This window comes from Zonotrichia leucophrys, unplaced genomic scaffold (assembly GCF_028769735.1).
Source record: "Zonotrichia leucophrys gambelii isolate GWCS_2022_RI unplaced genomic scaffold, RI_Zleu_2.0 Scaffold_33_1714398, whole genome shotgun sequence".
NCBI classification, from domain to species: domain Eukaryota; kingdom Metazoa; phylum Chordata; class Aves; order Passeriformes; family Passerellidae; genus Zonotrichia; species Zonotrichia leucophrys.
In genome coordinates this window covers 837947-856352 of record NW_026992238.1, presented here as the reverse complement: position 1 = coordinate 856352, position 18406 = coordinate 837947, and the positions used below count along the sequence as shown (strand labels likewise).

The window sequence follows — 18406 nt, the reverse complement described above, 5'->3', positions numbered from 1 at the left end:
CTAATTTGAAGTCCAACTTCAGCTTTCTGGAAAAGGTACAAACTTGATTCTTTTTCACCCCTCTTATAAAATTATAGGTAAAACTAATTATTTTATAACAAGTGGCTATAAACTGGCTTTAAAATGCAGTCCTGCCCTAAAAGAAAGATCACATTTTCAAGTTTTAGCTAGATCAGTATTGCCATCATTGACATATTCCAAATAGCAGCACCACCTAAAATGTACTTTTGTATTTTTGATGGTAACAGTGCTTATAATTTTAAAAGAAGATGTATTTTTTTTTCCAGCACTCTGAGGTTGCTTTTTGGCCTGGAGTTATTTTTGAATATATTTAGGCTCCTGATATTGCAACCAGTCTTCTATCCAACTGGCAAACTCAGACTAGGAAAATAAGAAATGGCTTTGTCATTTCAGCTGCAGCAGAAAGTGAAATTTGTAAATAAAATTACATTTCTGAAGTTCACAGTTTCTCTGGTGCCAGCAATGTTGCTTTACGGTCTGTTTTGTAATGTTTTCCAAGCTTTAAAAGCTTTTAAGCCAACAAGCATGAATAATGTTTACAGTACATTGGTTCCTTTTGTTTTTGGGTCAGATAAAACTAACTTTTGTTTCCTTTTAATCCTGTATTTTCATAGTTGAAGAGATCATGGCAAATAGGGTTCTGGTGTTTGACAGTGAACCTACATATAGCAAATCTGAGGCTGTCTTAACACTTCTCCTATGCAGGTTGAAAAAAATTGTATGTATGTATACTTGTGCTCATGTATATATGTATTTATATAAGCCACAGAGACTTTTTAAATTTCATCTCATCATTACATGCCCTCTACATTACTTCAGATTTTTATATTGCATTAGTAAATGTTCTGTAGCTATGACTAATGCATTGTAAGCAAGCTGTGTTAACAAAGTCATCCTACAAAATCAGAAAGAAAAATGTCAAGATGCATTCTCTAGTTTGGATGACTTCTGGAGTCTTAAAGAGTGCTTTGTACATGATTTTTGAGCTTTACATATTATTCCTAGTTATAAAGTCTTTGTACATATACTATCACACCCAATCAGTTTACTCGTTTTTTGAAAATCTTGAGTGTAACATGACTTTTAATTTTCTGTGCTGAATCAGGCTTCATGTATTATTTAAGCTCATAAAGAATGCTTTAAAATATTTGATTATTAAAGTACATTAAGCATTAAATTAAATTAACCTTAAACGCCATGTTTTCTTATTAACATACTGTGAAAAGGTGCAATACTGATCCTGCCACAATACTAAATTTCCATTTTCTGGCCTAAAATTCTATGATGTAGACTAAAAAGAAAACAAATTTCAAATTATTATGATCAAACCCTTAATTTATGCCACCTAAAGGAAACATATCTGTACTTTTGTCTGACCCACACTTGAGTTAAAATGAGTTTATTCACTGCTGGAGTGCTGTCTCTAGGCAAGCAAAATCAAGTTAGATTTCTTTTCAAGACACTGAGCAGTATAAAAAGTTCACTTTTGAAGCTAGAGCAAATAAAAGACTGAATTGCAAATTATTGCAGCAAAGGAGGCCTTATTATGAAGACTTCTGCTTTTTTGTTGCAGAGTAATAGTATGTGTTTGGTTTTTTTCTTACTGCAGCTCCTCATGCTCTGTGTCTTAGAATGGTTTAAAGTTTTCTCTTTTTTTAATTTTTAGCCTGCAGTTTAAGTAAAGATGAGACTGAGACTTGCATGAGAAATATAAACATTTTTGATGTGTAATAATCCCATTACATTATAAAAAGCTAAAAAAAACCAAACCAAAACTAGTGTGAAATAAAACTGTTAACCACATAGCTACTGTTCCTTACAGTACTGTGCATTTGACAGTTTACCAAATCAGATAGATTCAAAGGGCTCTAACCCAGTTGTGGATTCTTTCCTTCAGCAGACAAAGTGTACATATTTATAAAAGCATATATATATGTGCACATGTCTTTATTTTTTTATCCTTAGCTAACAGCCCCAGTCCTAAGCTTTCTAGCAAAGGGTCTTGATTCCTGTCAGGGGTTGCTACCAAGACATCAGAAGGATTTTTGACCAAGGTTTTCTAAAGCTCAGTGTCACACCTGCCATACTTTACAAAGGAGGTGTTTGGACGCACAGTCCTAGGACCTACTGTTACTTTGGGTTTTTTTCTTTTTGTCTTTATCCTAGAATTAAGCAGTGTTCACACTAGTTTTCAAATAGTTGACTGGGCAAATTGCATTCTGTGTAATAAAACTTAGTAAAATTGATACGCCTGTTAACTTTTAATGACGAAGTAGTGTGGACACAGAATGTCTAACTGAAGATTAACCCCTTATATTTAGGGTAGTAGTAAATTAAGTTATATAGGGTAAGAATTTGTGCTTGTATTTTGTAAATAATTTTAACTGGTTTTGTTTTAGCTCAACAGGGTGGTAGGTTAGGCATCTGAATTTATTTAAAGACTATTTAAGGGGTTAATCCTAAAATGTAAAACAGATGCAAAAATTCACAAATTAAGAATTACAAGTTTCCTTGATACATTTTTCCAGTCAATATATTCTCAGCGCAATTAGGTGTCTTACAACTTCTTAATCTTTTTAAGTTTCAAGGATATTCATATGATACCTAGTAGTAGCACATTTTAGACTGACATTTCCAGCACTGTGTAAGATTATTTTCTGTGCACTTAAACTGTAATTCTTTTTAGTAAAATTGTTTTCCAAATTGAATTTTTTGGAGCTAGAAGTAATTGGAATTTCAAATTATGTAGTGAGTTATTGTGATTAAAGTTTGCACAGTATAATCTGTTTGCATAGTAGCTTTTAAAAAAGACTGTAAAAACAGACTGATTAGGCTAATGGACAGAAGAGACACATTTTTAATTTCTCAGTCTTATTTTGCCTCTTATTTTCTTGCTGTGCATTCCCTCTAAATATACTCCTTGTCTTTTTATATCCAAGTTTTACTTGTTTCATCAGTTATCTTACCTGGCACCTCTCTTGTATAGGTTTTGGTTTGATTTTTGTTTTGTTTTAAATGAAATGCCCCTTTAAATGTCTTCATTTGCTGTGTAAATACCTTGTTGGTCCAGTTATTCTTCTTTCCACTTTAATATACAGTACATAATTTTAAACATCTGTTTGAGAAGATACCTATGTTCTTAACTTTGTTCTTATTTTGAAATCTTCCCCCTTTTAGCCCCATGTAGAGCAATGGGACTATCCTATTAAAAAAATGCCCAAATCTGAATGGAGTACTTCAGATTTACGTTTTGCAAAGTTATAGAACCATGTTCATTCATAGCTTTTTAGTTGTCTCCAAAGTATCCTACTATTTAAAGTATCCTACTATTTATTTTGCATTTGTGTATAAATAGGTGGTTTCTGAGCTCTCTGCATCATCCCTACTTGCTGGCATGTTTCATGCAACTATATATATAACTTCTATTCTCTGAGTTACCTAACTTTAAATCTTGCTGGAGTAAATCCTGTGAAATGAGTGCCATTGAGTGAAGGCTTTTTTTTTCATCTTGTCTGGTGTATCACCAGTTATGCTACCAGTATACTTTGGCACTAGTCACAGTAGCCATTTTCATAATTAGTAAAACAAAATACTTTTAAAAGTGATCATTACATTATATCCCTAGAATTTTTAAAGTAACTTGGAGATACCGTTTCATATTGTTCAGTGGTTCCAGTTTCACTGATTTGAACCATTTCCAAAATGGTCTTGTGGTCTTTTCTATTTTAGTAACAAAGCAATCTGCTTTGTAATTAATCATTTTCTGAACATTTAAACATAAAAGATCTACCATATTTTAGAATAATAAAATCATAGAATCATTTAGGTTGGAAAAGCCCTTCAAGATCATCAACTCCAACTGTTAAACTAACGCTGCCAAGTCCACTGCATCTAGTGCCACATCTATACTTCTTTTAAATCCCTTCAGGGATGGTGACTCAGCCACTTCCCTGGGTAGCCTCTTCCAATGCTTGGCAACCCTTTCCTTGAAGAAATTTTTCCTAATATCCAATCTAAACCTCCCCTGGCACAACTTGAGGCCATTTCCTCCTGTCCTATTGTTTGTTACTTGGGAAAAGAAACCAACAACCACCTTGTAACAACCTCCTTTCAGGTAGTTATAGAGAGTGCTAAGGTCCCTCTTGAGCCTCCTTTTCTCTAGGATAAACACCTCCAGCTCCCTCAACCACTCCTCATAAGACTTGTGCTCTAGACCTTTCACTATATCCGTTGTCCTTCTCTGGACACGCTCCAGCACCTCAGTATCTGTCTTGTTTTGAGGGGCCCAAAACTGAACACAGGATTCAAGGTGTGGCCTCACCAGTGCCAAATACAAAGGTACAGTCACTTCCCTAGTCCTGCTGGCCACACTATTGCTAATGCAATCCAGGATGTCATTGGCCTTCTCGGCCACCTGGGCACACGCTGGCTCATGTTCAGCCGCTGTCAACCATGGCCCCAGGTCCTTTTCTGCCAAGCAACTTTCCAGTCAATTCTCCCCCTAGCCTGTAGTGCTGTGTGGGGTTGTTGTGACCCAAGTGCAGGACCTGGCACTTGGCCTTGTTGAACCTCATACCATTGGCCTCAGCCCATCAATCCAGCCTGTCCAGATTCCTCTGCAGAGCCTTCCTACCCTTGAGCAGATCAACACTCCTACCCAACTTGGTGTCACCTACAAACTTACTGAGGGTGCACTCAATCCCCTCATCCACATAACTGATAAAGATATAAAACAGGACTGGCCCCAGTACTGAGCCTTGGGGAACCCCACTAGTGACTGACTGCCAGCTGGATGTAACTCCATTCCCCGCCACTCTGAGGCTGGTTGTCCAGACAGGTTTTTACTCACAAATACATGCACTTGTCTGAGCCATGAGCAGCCAGTTTCTCCAGGAGAATGCTCTGGGAAATGGTGTCAAAGGCTTTACTAGGTCTAGGTAGGCTAGATCCCCAGCCTTTCTCTCATTCACTAAGTGGATCACCCTGTCATAGAGGGAGATAAGGTCATTTAAGCAGGACCTGCCTTTCCTAAACCCATGCTGGCTTGGCCTGATCCCCTGGTTGTCCTGTATGTGCCACATGATGACACTCAAGATGATCTGCTCCATGACATTCTGTGGTACCAAGGTCAGGCTGACAGGCCTGTAGTTCCCCAGATTTTCCTTCTGGCCCTTCTTTCAGATAGTCTGCTTTGTTTTTTTCTTTCTTGGCTTTTCTTTTTCTTGATGAATCATAAGTAAAGCAGTCCCTATTCAGATCCTTCCTTGCATCCTGAATGATATTGGAATGCATATATCATGGATGAGGAATTTATATGAGTAAGAGAGGATATTAAAAAGTAATGGAACTCTTAAAACTGAAGAGATTTCACATTCCTTTAGTCAGTTTTTTAAAATGCATAATAATTTCCATTTCAAGTTTAAAGTATGATAAAAATAACATTGCAAAATATCTAGTGCTTTTAAGTGTTTTTTAATATACTTAGCTTTTCTTAAAAAGAGTAGGTCCCAAATAGCATGTGACCATTAAAATTTTCATGAAACTAAGTGTGAATATTTCTACTTTGTTAAAGTGGATTTTTAGTGTTCCTTCTGTCTTGTGGTCTCTGTGCTGGTGCACTGTGTCCATTCATTTTTCCTTTTCTATTCAGTTTTAGGGGATATATGTTTTTCCAGTGTTAGCTTAAAGAAAGAAGTACTATGTTTTGCATAATCTGCAATGCATTTGAAAATAACATGACAGCTAAAGTTTAATATGATTCTACAATCTTCATACTGGGTTAATGCCCTAATACTAATTGAATGACTTTTATTGAACAATTGCATTTGTTGTTCATGGGTTCAAGCTTTAAATGGCATGTGTGGCACTGAAGCTACTTTAAATGTTCCAACACCCATTCCTCACTGCATTTTGCCAATTCAATCCATTTTAGATGTAACCTCGGGTATGGTGAAAGACCCACCGGACATGTTGGACAGGCAAAAATGCCTTGACGCTCTGGCTGCTCTACGCCATGCTAAGTGGTTCCAGGTTCGGAACATAATTTTATTTTCTTCTTGTAGCCTTATGAGAGATTAGTTCAGTTGCAATATAAATGTCTAACTGGGTGAAAACACTCAGTGTTGTTCATGCTAATAATACTTAATATTTTTCTGGTCCCTGAATTTAGGTGTAGAAGGTTGAGTAGAGAGGAACTGCTGTATGCAGTTATTGTTCATTTGACCTATTTTTTTCTTTTTCTGGTCATCAAGAAAGCAATGTGGAAAGCTTGATTCACATGTGGAAAGCTTGATTCACTTGGGGTGATCATATGTTGTATATTTGTTATATGTTCCATAAGGCTGCAGAGTAACTTTGCTTTAAATGATGAAATATTTGTTTAAAGCTTTGTGTTTAGATTTAAGACTTTTTTCCTAGTTCTTTAAGTGTAGGGAATGAAAGGCAAGAAGCAACTGTTTGGTTTAGTGACTTTGCATTCTGGCAAAGGCACAATAAAGAAACGAAACAGATTCCCTTCACCTTTCCATCTCTATACCTATTTCTTAGACCTTTATTTCTAATATAGAAAAATACTGTATTTATTGTTGCAGGTGAACATAGGTCAAAGTGTATAGGGGATCAAGAAATGTTATTCTTGTATAACCTGTGCACTTTGACTTCTATCACCTTAAATTACTAACCCTGTATAAAATACTGCTGTAAATGGCAGCTCTTAGAATAAAGTTGTAGAATGATTTGTTTTGGTCTTGTATCTGAGCTTCCATTGAACAGCAGTGTTTTAGTCTTTCAACAAGTCCTATTTGCTGTATCTGCTGGGATTAATTTGATTTTGTATTGTTCTCAAGGCTAGAGCTAATGGTCTGCAGTCCTGTGTGGTTATCATACGTATTCTTCGCGACCTCTGTCAGCGAGTTCCAACTTGGTCTGATTTTCCAAGCTGGGTGAGTAATGTTCTTTTGAATGAGTTTTTAATGCACATTGGGGTTTTTTTAATCCACTGCAAATAAAGCATGGAAATGTGTTACTACAGATTTAAAATTTAGATTTTTAAAAGGAGTAATGTAGGGTTTTGCTTGGGCAGTTGGTTGGTTGGTTGATTTTTTGGTTTTCCCCAACAAACGATCCAGATTACCTCTAAAATTTTAATTTTCTGTGATTTTGCCATGTGGAGCTGAAAATGTTTTTTCAAAATGAAATTTCTTGTTGTTTTTGGAATTCTTTGAGAGTAGCATTCTTATTCAATATTTTAGCATTTTTTTCCTTTACTCTGTATCAAAGAACCTATTTTTTACTTACAACCTGCTCTGAATTGCTTGGACTTTGCTGAAACTGGTAGAAAATAATGTCAGCTGTACCCAGATAGCTCTGTGATAACAGAAAAGCTGCTTGAAAAAATAATTCACAGCAATTCCTGCAATCATTAATATGTTGTTTCTGCAAGATGAAATACCACAGTACTAGTCTGTGGATGTGTAACCATTGGCATTTTAATCAGTGTCACTTAGACACAGCTCTCTAGGTTGTAACTGGTTACCTATCTCAATTCTTGCAGCTGAGTGGTTTTGGAGCATTCTTTTACATTGACTATCTTAAGTTATGCTCTCCAGGAGTGCAACTTGTGTTCCAAATATTAATAAATGTTCAATCTGTGGACTGCACAAAGTTAGTCTGAACCAAAATCTCCAAAGCATATATATGTGGAGGTAAATTCAACTTTGACTTTTTTGTTTCATAGACCAAATCCTGTTGCACTGTGCTGCTTCCTAATGTAGACTTTTCAGTTTTGGCAGGAAGAGTGCTAACATTGTCAAGACAGTTATAATAGTTGGCATTATTTCAATGAGAAATGTTTTACAATTGTAATAAGCTTGCTGACCAGAAAAAATGTGGAGCAATTATTTCTGCTTCTTAAAATATTTAAAGTTAAAAAAAAATCCACTTTCTCTGCTATACTTCATGAAAGATATACTGTACAAATATAGTTTTACAGAAGCTCGGAAGTATGTAAGTACCCTCAATATTGCTTACTAAGTAGCCAAAGAATAAACCCAGACATACTTTTAGAAAAGCATCCTTTAAAATATTGCAACACACAGCAGGCACATAGATGAAGAACAAGGAATGTTGTTTCTTATTTCTCATAATATCTGTTCTAAGGCACAGCCAGAAATGAAGCGATGTGTCACAGAATCACAGAATGGGTAAAGTTGGAAGGGACCACAGTGGGTCATCTGGTTCAGCCTCCCTGCTTCAGCAGGGTCATCTCAGAGCACATGGCACAGGACTGCATCCAGATGGATCTGGACTATCTCCAGTGAGGGAGACTACACAATCTCTCTGGGTAACCTGTTCCAGTGCATGGTCACTCACAGAATAAAGAAGTTCTTCCTTATATTCAGGTGGAACTTCCTGTGCATCAGTTTCTGCACATTGCTTCTTGTTCTATTGGTTGGCATCACCAAGAAGAGCCTGTCTCTATCCTCTGACACTCACCCTTTAGGTACTTGCAGACATTGATGAGGTCCCCTCTCAGTTGCCTCTTCTCAAGGCTGAACAGGCCCAATTCCCTCAGCTTTTCCTCTTAAGAGAGATACTCTAGACCCTTGATCAACTTCATAGCCCTCTGCTGGACCTGCTCCAGGAGCTCTATGTCTCTCTTGTACTGAGGAGCCCAGAACTGGACACAGCACTCCATCACACCAGGGCTGAGCAGAAGGGCAGGATCACCTTCCTCGACCTTCTGGCAACACTCTTCCCAATGCACCCCAGGATGCCATTGGCCTTCTTGGCCACAAGGGCACTGCTGGCTCATGGGCAACTTGTCCACCAGGACCCCCAAGTTCTTCTCTGTAGAGCTGCTTTCCAGCAGGTCACCCCCAGCCTGTACTGGTGCCTGGGGGTTATTCCTCCACAGATGCAGGACTCTGCACTTGCCTTTGTTGAATTTCACATGGTTCCTCTCTGTTCATCTCTCCAACCTGTCGAGGTCCTTCTAAAGAGCAGCACAGCACCCTGGAGTATTGGCCGCTCCTCCCAGCTTTGTGCCATCAGCAAACTTGCTGAGGAGGCATCTGCCCCTTTGTCCAAGTCATTGATGAAAACATTAAACAATACTGGACAGTATAGAACCTTGGAAAGCACCACTAGTGACATTCCTCCAACTAGAGTGCCACTGATCACAACCCTCTGGGATCTGCCCTTCAGCCAGTTCTCAATACACCTCACTGTCCACTTATTCAGTCCATACTTCCTGAGTTTGCCTATGAGGATTTCATGAGAGATTTCAGGCCTAGGTGTCTCAGTTCTCTCTAAAAGTGCTTCCTGTCTTGCTCTTGTCTCCGAAAAATGGGAAATAAACTCTCCAACCAATTTGCTAGGTTAGAAAGCCAACATTACTTTATTAGCAGTGCTGGATACATGGGGGATTCTTCTCAAAGCATGCATGAGCAGCAACCTAACAGACCAGGTTATATTCCTGAAACTAATGTATATTCATCACATTTCCTGAATGCATGCATATATGCTAATTATTTCCATGGACTTGTTTGGATATGGTTCTAGATCTTCTGATTAATCTTTTCTCTTTCAGAGTATCTCAAGTATGTCATCAGGTCATAATGTACTTCACTTATCATTCTTTGCTCTGACACACAATCCTTGTTCTCAAAACTAAGATATAAGCTAATACATATTAATCACTGATAGAAGTAAACAAGGATACATTAGCTGGCAGAAGACTTCTTAGTCACAGATATAGGGAGTTAACACAAGGTCACAATCATCTCTGGTATTTGCATAAGCAGTGTATGGTACAAAAGTAAACATTAACCACAAATACAGGGATCATACACTATTGTGCTGAAGTTAAAAGAATGTTCCAACATCTACCCCCAGTGCTGCATAGACTTCTTATTAAAGAAATTTAACTTGTTCAGTAACACTCTTGGTACCCGATGCATTGCCAGTGCCGCGAATCACCATTGAAATTTGTGTATTCAGTTGTTCTTTTGGCTTGTTAGCAAAGTCCTACTGAAAAAAAAGACATTTAAAATATATATTATTTCTGACAGTTACAGATAAAATTTTGTAGATTGAAGAAATATATTTTCCTAGACGCAGAACTTCTCCTGACCTTTATGCTAGAAGTCTGTTACAAGCCAGAGATGCCAGAGCATTTCAGAAAGAGCCTAAGTAGTTTTAATAATAGAAAACATTAGGAAATCTAAACACAAATTAGTATCAGTCTCTTTATATAGCTAGAAATAAAAACTAAATTAGAAGAATTGTGTCAAGTTCCTACAAGTTAGAAGGAACCAATATTCAAAATTTATTTTTATTTTCCAAACTTGAAATCTAGCCGTTTGTGCACATAAACACTGGGGCATCATAATTCACATTTTTCTATGATGAAATTGAAGACTTTAGTGTATTTAGTGTATTTTAGTGTATACTTTAGTGTATTTTAGTGTATACTTTAGTGTTTTTTATGAGAATCCAAAAGAGTTAGACTTGAATAAATAATGCGATCTGCTTTTTTTTCTTTCCTGCTGTATTTTGCTTCATACTTGAAAACAACTAAATTGTTGCTAAAACTCAAAAGCTTGACCCTGAGTAATACAGTCTAAGTCCTAAAATACCATGATCAAGAATTGAAATTTGTCAGTTAAATTGAGCTAAAATAGAAAGGAATAGGCACCCTTAGGGAGTAATTGTAATCAGCACTGCCTGTAGTTACTTGCATGCATTAGAATGGACATTTATTCTTGGAAAATAGAAATAGAAGGCAACATTAGAGCAACTGTAACTTGGGAGAGGAACCAAAAAAAACCAAACTACCAGAAATCCCACCAAAAACCAAGAGAGACATATTGTTTGAAAATAAAACTTGCCAAGGAGGTGGTATTGAAACATCCATTTAATGCTTACTTCGCAAAAATAAGCATAAACTTTTATAGGTTTTTTTCTTTTTAATGGTATCTAATAAAGGCAAACAATGGAAACATTCACAGAAAAAAAAGGTGTAAATTTTAGAAAACCTGTTTATCATCAAGGGTTTTTTTACACTTGTTTAACATCTAAGTTAGTGTTAGGGTATACCCAAAAAACAAAAATTGAAGTGGACTTCAGTTTTGCAAAACTGAAGAATTAGTAACCACTTAAATGTTAAAAGGTCATTAAATGTTGGATACTTTAAGTTTCTGTATTCTTGTAGAGAAAAAGATAATTTCTCTGTAGCATCCTGTTAATTTCATTAGATGAATCAAATTCATCATTTCATACTGATTTGTGGAAGGAAAAATACTCCACAACTTGTAAAAGTTGTAAAGCCGGTATGTTTATTACAGTGCTGGATGCATGTGGGGATCGTTCCCCATAAAGGACATGTGCACCCCTGAGAACTCCCGATCCTTTTTTATCCCCCTTACTGGTACATATGCATAGAATTTCACAATAGTTTCATACATATTCATTTTACTGGTTTCCCGTTACACTTGCAGCTAGTTTTTTTATCAGAAAATACAGAAAGAACTCCTGGGTCACTGTTTTGTGGAGAAAAGAAGAAATCTCACAACTTTATAAAAGTTGTAAAGCTTGGTATGTTTATTACGGCACCGGACGCATGCGGAGAATTCTCTCCTTAAAAGGCATGCGTACCTCTGAGGATTTCAGGTCTCCTTTTATCTCCCCTTCCAAATGCATATGCATACAGTTTCACAATAGGTTCACACATATTCATTCCGCGTGACATTTATCGCCAGTTCCTCTTTATCAAAAGAATTTGTAGGTCAGGGCAGATCGACCTTGTGGTCGTTTCTGTTTTTTTCTCTCTGTCTCCTCACTATCTCTGTCCTGCAGTTTTTCCCTTCAGCTTTGGCCTCACAGACTTTTCACCTCTCCTAGACATTTTACCTAATTCAAAATGGATTTTTACTCTGTCTCAGTCACCTTGCCCTGTCTCCTGCAGCCTCAGCTTTGGTTTTCGTCTGTTTCAAAGTTCAAGGGGTCTCTCTTATCTCTCTCGCATTTTTCCTTCAGCTGAGGCAGTTTTTTTTTTAAACAGCACATTTCATCCAAATCCAAAATGGATTTCCACCCTGGTAAATTTCCAGTCTGTTTCAATATTGTGTGCTGTTTACTCACATGGCTAACAGATTCCAGTGACCTACTACATTTCATGCTCTCAAAAAATGACTGGACAAGTTCTCCAAGGAGGCTAGTACTGTATAAATTTTTAAGAAAATCTTTCGACAATTTGTCATGAGAAGCAGCATATTGGTACTCAACACTCAATGTTAATCTTTGAGTAGCTTTCTTTTTATTAATTGTTAACAAACATCTGATTTTTAAAATTTTAACTGAAAGTGTTGTGTGATGTGTAATATCCTTCAAAATTTCAGTTTTAAAAGTTCTATACTGAACAACAGTAGTAGATTTTTTTTTATATCAGTCTTCTAAATTGTCTGGATTTTCTTATTGTTCTTCTAGGCTATGGAGTTGCTTGTGGAAAAAGCAATTAGCAGTGCTACTGGACCACAGAGTCCTGGGGATGCACTAAGAAGAGTTTTTGAGTGTATATCTTCAGGAATCATCCTTAAAGGCAAGTTGCAGTTGATTAGTGTTTGTATACTTATGTTTAAGTAATGTAAAATCTGTAATCTTGATTGAAATAAGATGGAGATGTGCTACTAATTAGCCTAACTGTTTTAGGTGGTCCTGGCCTTCTGGACCCTTGTGAGAAAGATCCTTTTGATACACTTGCAGTAATGACAGATCAGCAACGAGAGGATATTACTTCAAGTGCACAGGTAAGCAAAAGTGTCACAGTACGATAAATTGGATTCAAACCTATACAGGGGACCTTCAGCCAACCCTGTTCAACCTTAACTGCAAGCAAACCACTGGCCAGAGAGCTGGGCAGAGAGCAGTCCCATCCAAGCAGCTATCTGGGCCTTGGAGATTCAAAGCCCCTATAAAAAGGGCAGCCATATTAAACTCAGGGCTGTTTGCTGATGATGATTGGTGTGTTGTGTCGTGTGTCTCTCTTTAACCCACGACCCCACATAACAGAGAAGTGTTTTAAGTAACTAAATTTGATGGATAGTTTTTTTGTGGGGATGGTTGGTTGATTTGGGGTTTTTTTGGTGTTTTTATTAATGAAACTATATGATGGACATGAATTTTCTTTTCTTAGAATGTAGTCTAGTCTTTCAAATGATCAGTCTTAAGCTAGGCAATAAAAATGTCACAACAGAGAATGTATTATAGTGTTCATTTTTGTACTAAAATTAGCAAATTTTCCTGAAAAGTTTGAAGCACTCCCATCTACATATATATAATCTCTGTAAAGATGCTTACTCTACAGTAGTATATTATTAGATTTAAAATTGGACTGGCATTTAATATATTATAAATTGTCCTGGTTTAGGTCAAATTTTTGGAGGAAACCTCCAAAGGGGTCTCCTCTAGAAAGCAAATTTCAGCAGCCCCTCCCCTAACCAGTTCGGGAGAAAAAAATCTCCTTGGAGAGAAGTGGAAAAAACTGTTTATTTAACAAGAAAATACAAGCATGAAAAAAAAAAGTAATATAAACAATGGAACCTCTTGCTGTTCTGAAGAGATGGCAAATTCAGAGTCCTTCTGTGGATGTGGCTCAGTCTCTCTGGGGCTTGGGCCCAGCATGCCAGGCCTGGCATTTAGCTTGGGGGGCCCCTGGGTGATTCTCCTGATGTCCTGGATCGGAGAGAAGCTGAACAGTCCTAGAAGAAGACACAGTTCAGGGAAAACCTTTCTTGCCTTAGCTAACAAGGAAAACCAGTGAAAAAAAAGCAAAGAGAAACTCATTCTCTCTCTCTCTGCAAAAGCTGAGAACTCTGAGAGCACTGAGCTCTTATCTGTCTCCTGCTGTCTGAGCTAGGCAGCACAGTTTGTGAGAGAGGGGAATTCTGGGGGAGTAAAGTGAAGCTTCTGCTGATAAACTGCGTGCAGAATCATAAAGTCACTCCAAGAAATCTGTGAAAGCTTAAATTTTAATATTTATTGTATCTACTTACAGTATTGGCTATTCATGCTTGCAGCTTAAGAGTTTACTGCCCCTACCTCTTAATTCAATCCTTTTGCTGAAGATCGCTAATGCATATTGGGGCACATGACAAGCCTTGGCTGCTTCAATGCAAGTCCAGCAGCTAAAACACATGTATATTATTTTTAAGTTAATATGTTGCATTTTGTGTCAAAGCAGCAAATGGGACATACACATTTTGTTGTGTTGACTTTGTTGGGGGAAGGAAGAGAGGATAATAAGAGCTAAGGATAATATCATATACCACTAATATTCTTCATTAATTGTTTGATAAAGTATTTTAAATTGACATTTGTTTCTAACAGAAATATCTTTTTTCTATCCTTTTTCTAGTTTGCGCTGAGACTCCTTGCATTCCGTCAAATACACAAAGTTTTAGGAATGGATCCATTACCACAGATGAATCAACGCTTCAGCATTCATAATAATCGTAAAAGAAGAAGGGACAGTGATGGGGTTGATGGATTTGAAGCAGAGGGAAAAAAAGACAAAAAAGATTATGATAACTTTTAAAAACATTTGTCACTAGTGCTAAGATTGAAGGTGATAAAAAGTCCATTTGTTGCCTTGCTTTTAAATGGACATAATAATGTATGTTTAAAATATCCAAAAACAACTTAATATTTATATTTTGAAGAGAAAAATATAGCTCTTCTGTGAGATTGTGAATATTTTAATGATGTACTGTATCAGACAGATTATTAATGGAAAGACTGCAAATGGAAACTGTCACTGGAAAAAATAGTGTTAAGTTTTTTCCTCATTACATTTTCTTTAAATGTGTTGCTACCTTTAGTCTCCGTTTCTCTCTCATGTGCATTGTTTTATCTTAACTGTATTTAATTCAGTGTTTGCGCTTCTGTTCCTGTGTGTATTTTGATTTTTTTTTTTATTTGGAAGGTTTTTTCTTTGCCTTTCACACTAGTTGTATATGTTACATTGTGTTAGCATAAACTGTTGCCCTCCCAGTTAATATTTTACAGAACTTCATTTTGTAAAGTCAGACCGCAGGATTATGTTTTTGCTTTTGTTTTCCTAAATGTGAAGGGGTTGCAACACATAATTATCCTGCCATTTGAGTGCTCAAAATTAAATGTTTTTGCCAATCTTTTGGCATTTGTCTCTTTAGTGTGATATAAAGTGTGATATAGTGTGATATCAATATAAATATTTGTTAATCTAATCAACTTTGCTGTTAGTTGTGTATTAGCAGTATAAAAGCTAATATATAGAGTATGGTCTTACAACAGTTTTAAAGCAGCTGCACAACTGATCCAAGTTTTGCATGATGTTTTGGGTTTTTTTTAATATAAGGGCTTTTAAAACTATCATTTTAGATTAAATGTGTAGGTCTTTCTATGACTGACTTTGTGACATAGCAAGGTCAAAATATAACTTTCTGAATTTCCTTTTTCATCATACAAACAGAAGCAGGCATTTCCCATTTAGACAAAGTTAGTAATTCTTTTCAGTCCACTTGGTTGATATTAATGCCTCTCAGCCCTTAAAATAAACATTTGTCATATCAGTGCCTGTAAGGGTATTCCTTATAGCTATTTCTGTATAAACTCTCAGTGATTTTTTTTTCAATAATTCAAATTTTAAAAAGTGAACCATAATTGAAAAAGTGAACATTATTAAAGGAAAAAAGTAACCCTGAAAATTGTTTGATGTACGCTTATGTCTCTTTCAAAAAGCTAAGTATAGCAGTGGTATAGTAATGTTACACTATACTGTTGATGTATGCTCTGGTACACAGGTGTGATTTGTTGTCACAGCACTACTGTGGAATATACAACTAAAAGCTAAAATTTATTAAAGTACTAAAATTCATTATACACTTGAAACTGAAGTTTCCCTCATTCTGTTCAGTGTGTATTATACTTTTTGCAAACCCATAAAACTCACAGATAAACATAGACTAACATTCTGGTAACTACTGATGGCTGTAGGAGTGTATCACACATTACAAAGATAATTTGTTATTTCTGGTACTATTTAAAAAATCTTTTTGTTCCATTTTGAGGTTGAATTTATCTTTGACCTTTTTAATAAATGCCTCTTGGGGTAGGATGGGGGGATGTTTTGGTTTGCAATGCTTACTGCTAACAGCATGGGCCTGTAAAACAGAAATATACAGTATTTTAGAAAAATTGAGAGAATCTTAAGGAAATGTATTAATAACATTCTTCAAGCATTAGAGTGCAGTTTTAAAATGAGTGGTTATTAGTGGTTATCAAATAAAAGGAAGGCTTTCTCATTGTAGGAAAGATTTCTTACCAATTTCAGCATCAGAAATACAATAATTAATGCATGCTTTAAAATTACTTTAAAAAAGGATTATGCTAGTTTCTTTTGTCTAGCCTTGATGTGTGCCTCCAAGCATGTGCTTGGTTTTAGTTGGTGGGTATTGGTTGTTTGGGTTTTTTGGTTGGTTGGTTGGTTGGTTGATTGTTTTTTTTACAAGGGCTATCTTGCTGCCATGGTGTCTAATAAGCAATTACTGTTTATTTTGAAAGTTACAGGTGCTATTCATGTGGCTAGTTCAACTCCATACCAAAGTTTCTTTCTCCATAAAACAAACATTTTTTTGGGCATGTGATTAACCCTAAAATTTAGGATTAAAAAGGTCAAAGATGTATTTTGGATTTCCTGTGTTTTTGTTCTACTGGCTTTAAACTCTTAAGCAGTTTCTGGGTCTTTTGAACTGTTGTATACTTAAAATGATTCCACATTAAATATGAAGCTGTGACTATGATTTTTGCACTGTGTGGTAAAGAGGGAATTTGCAGTTTATTTCTGTTTTACTTGCCCATTTTAATGGGCTATTTTAACGATGTAACTTCTGACTCCTGTTAAGCTAAGAATAATGGAAAAACAAGGTTTTAAAAAGTACAGCATGAACTTTGTTTTTAAATATTACATTGTGTGCTTAGGAAGATAAAGTTAAGACCAAGTAATCAATTTACAAGCAAATAGCCATTTTAATACCCTATGTTTTGATAATGTTATTGGTTCACTAATAAACAGTGTTTGCCTTTCTTATTGAGCAATGCTGTGTGTTAAATCTCAAAGTGCCAGACACTATAGTCATAATATACAAAAAAGAAATGTACACAGCAAGAATTTTCCCCTCAGTGTTCACTTTAGAGGAACAATTTAGTAAAATGAGAGCTGTTCTGTTTTGAAGTATTTTCAAGCTTTGTCTGCCTAGTTTTTAAGTATGTGCTGTCTGTGAGTATTATGGTTTCACATGGGTTTCTGTAGAGGCATTGGTAGAAATGCAAGTCTGTTGGATACATTCCATCAACATCTTACCCTATTATAGAATTCTATATGAATTGTTAACCTTATGGAGCTATTGAATGTGATGGATTCATTTGCTGCTTATATTTTTAGACCTATTTCACTACTCAGAAGTGATTTAAAATTTACTTAAAATTGTACCTAGAAACTTTCTGAGAGTTGAAATCAACTTTAAATATTCCTACAGCAATTTTCATGTATATTTAACATTCTTGTTGTTTGATGAATATCTGGTGATGATGGGTCTGTGAAGAATTTACTCAATGCCAAATTCATTTCTTTATTAAACAAGACCCATTTGCACTACCCAAACAGATTTTATCAGCATACCACTAGTAATAGAGAAGGGGAAAAAAGAAATTGGGAGGCATAATTTGCATTCTGCTGTTTTTTCCTACTTACATCATAGGTTTGCAAAGTACAGTGATAGATTCAGCCAGAACATGTTTTCCTTCTGGGTGGTATTTTTTTCCTCTGAAAGCTGTAAGCCAAAGAGCTTTCCCAGGCAAAACAGGCTAGCAAATTAGATTTCTTCTGAGAGATACTTTTATAAATCTTCTCAAGAGTTCTCTTTTCCTGTACTGTGATATTTCTCAGCCTTTTTAAAATGAAACAGACACCTAGTCTTTTGAGGAGGAAAAAAATTAAGGAGTGTCATCAACAGTGTTATCACAGTGGTTTTGATTTACATCCAAATAAAAATCAGGCTTAATTTTGTTAATATCTGTTGATTTGTGTTCTCCAATTTTGTTCCATTTTCTCATTTCAATTTATGAAAACGTGCAAATCATATAATCATTAAGGTTGAAAAAGGCCTATTAGATCATCAAGTCCACATGTATATATATTCCATATATTTCTAGTACTGAGAAAATTTGAAGTTATTGAACTGTGTTCTGTTAGGTTAGAGTTTACATTTTAAGAACTGCTGCCCTAAAAATATGTGGCATGTGTAAAGTTCCTAACAGGGTAAAGTTCACTGGTTTTCATGGATACCTG

At 36.0% G+C, this 18406-nt stretch overlaps 1 protein-coding gene across 2 annotated transcripts in view; it reads left to right on the top strand.

The window, feature by feature from the left end:
• Positions 1 to 17137, top strand: part of LOC135460202 (zinc finger RNA-binding protein-like) — a 73468-nt gene extending 56331 nt beyond the window's left edge. For both annotated transcript variants that reach the window (XM_064736937.1, XM_064736936.1), the window contains exons 16-20: positions 5954 to 6051; positions 6867 to 6962; positions 12508 to 12619; positions 12730 to 12827; positions 14435 to 17137. In XM_064736937.1, the coding sequence (XP_064593007.1) occupies positions 5954 to 6051; positions 6867 to 6962; positions 12508 to 12619; positions 12730 to 12827; positions 14435 to 14614 (584 nt within the window). In that variant the 3' untranslated portion in view covers positions 14615 to 17137. The remainder of the gene's footprint in view (positions 1 to 5953; positions 6052 to 6866; positions 6963 to 12507; positions 12620 to 12729; positions 12828 to 14434) is intronic.
• Positions 17138 to 18406: the final 1269 nt, after the last annotated feature.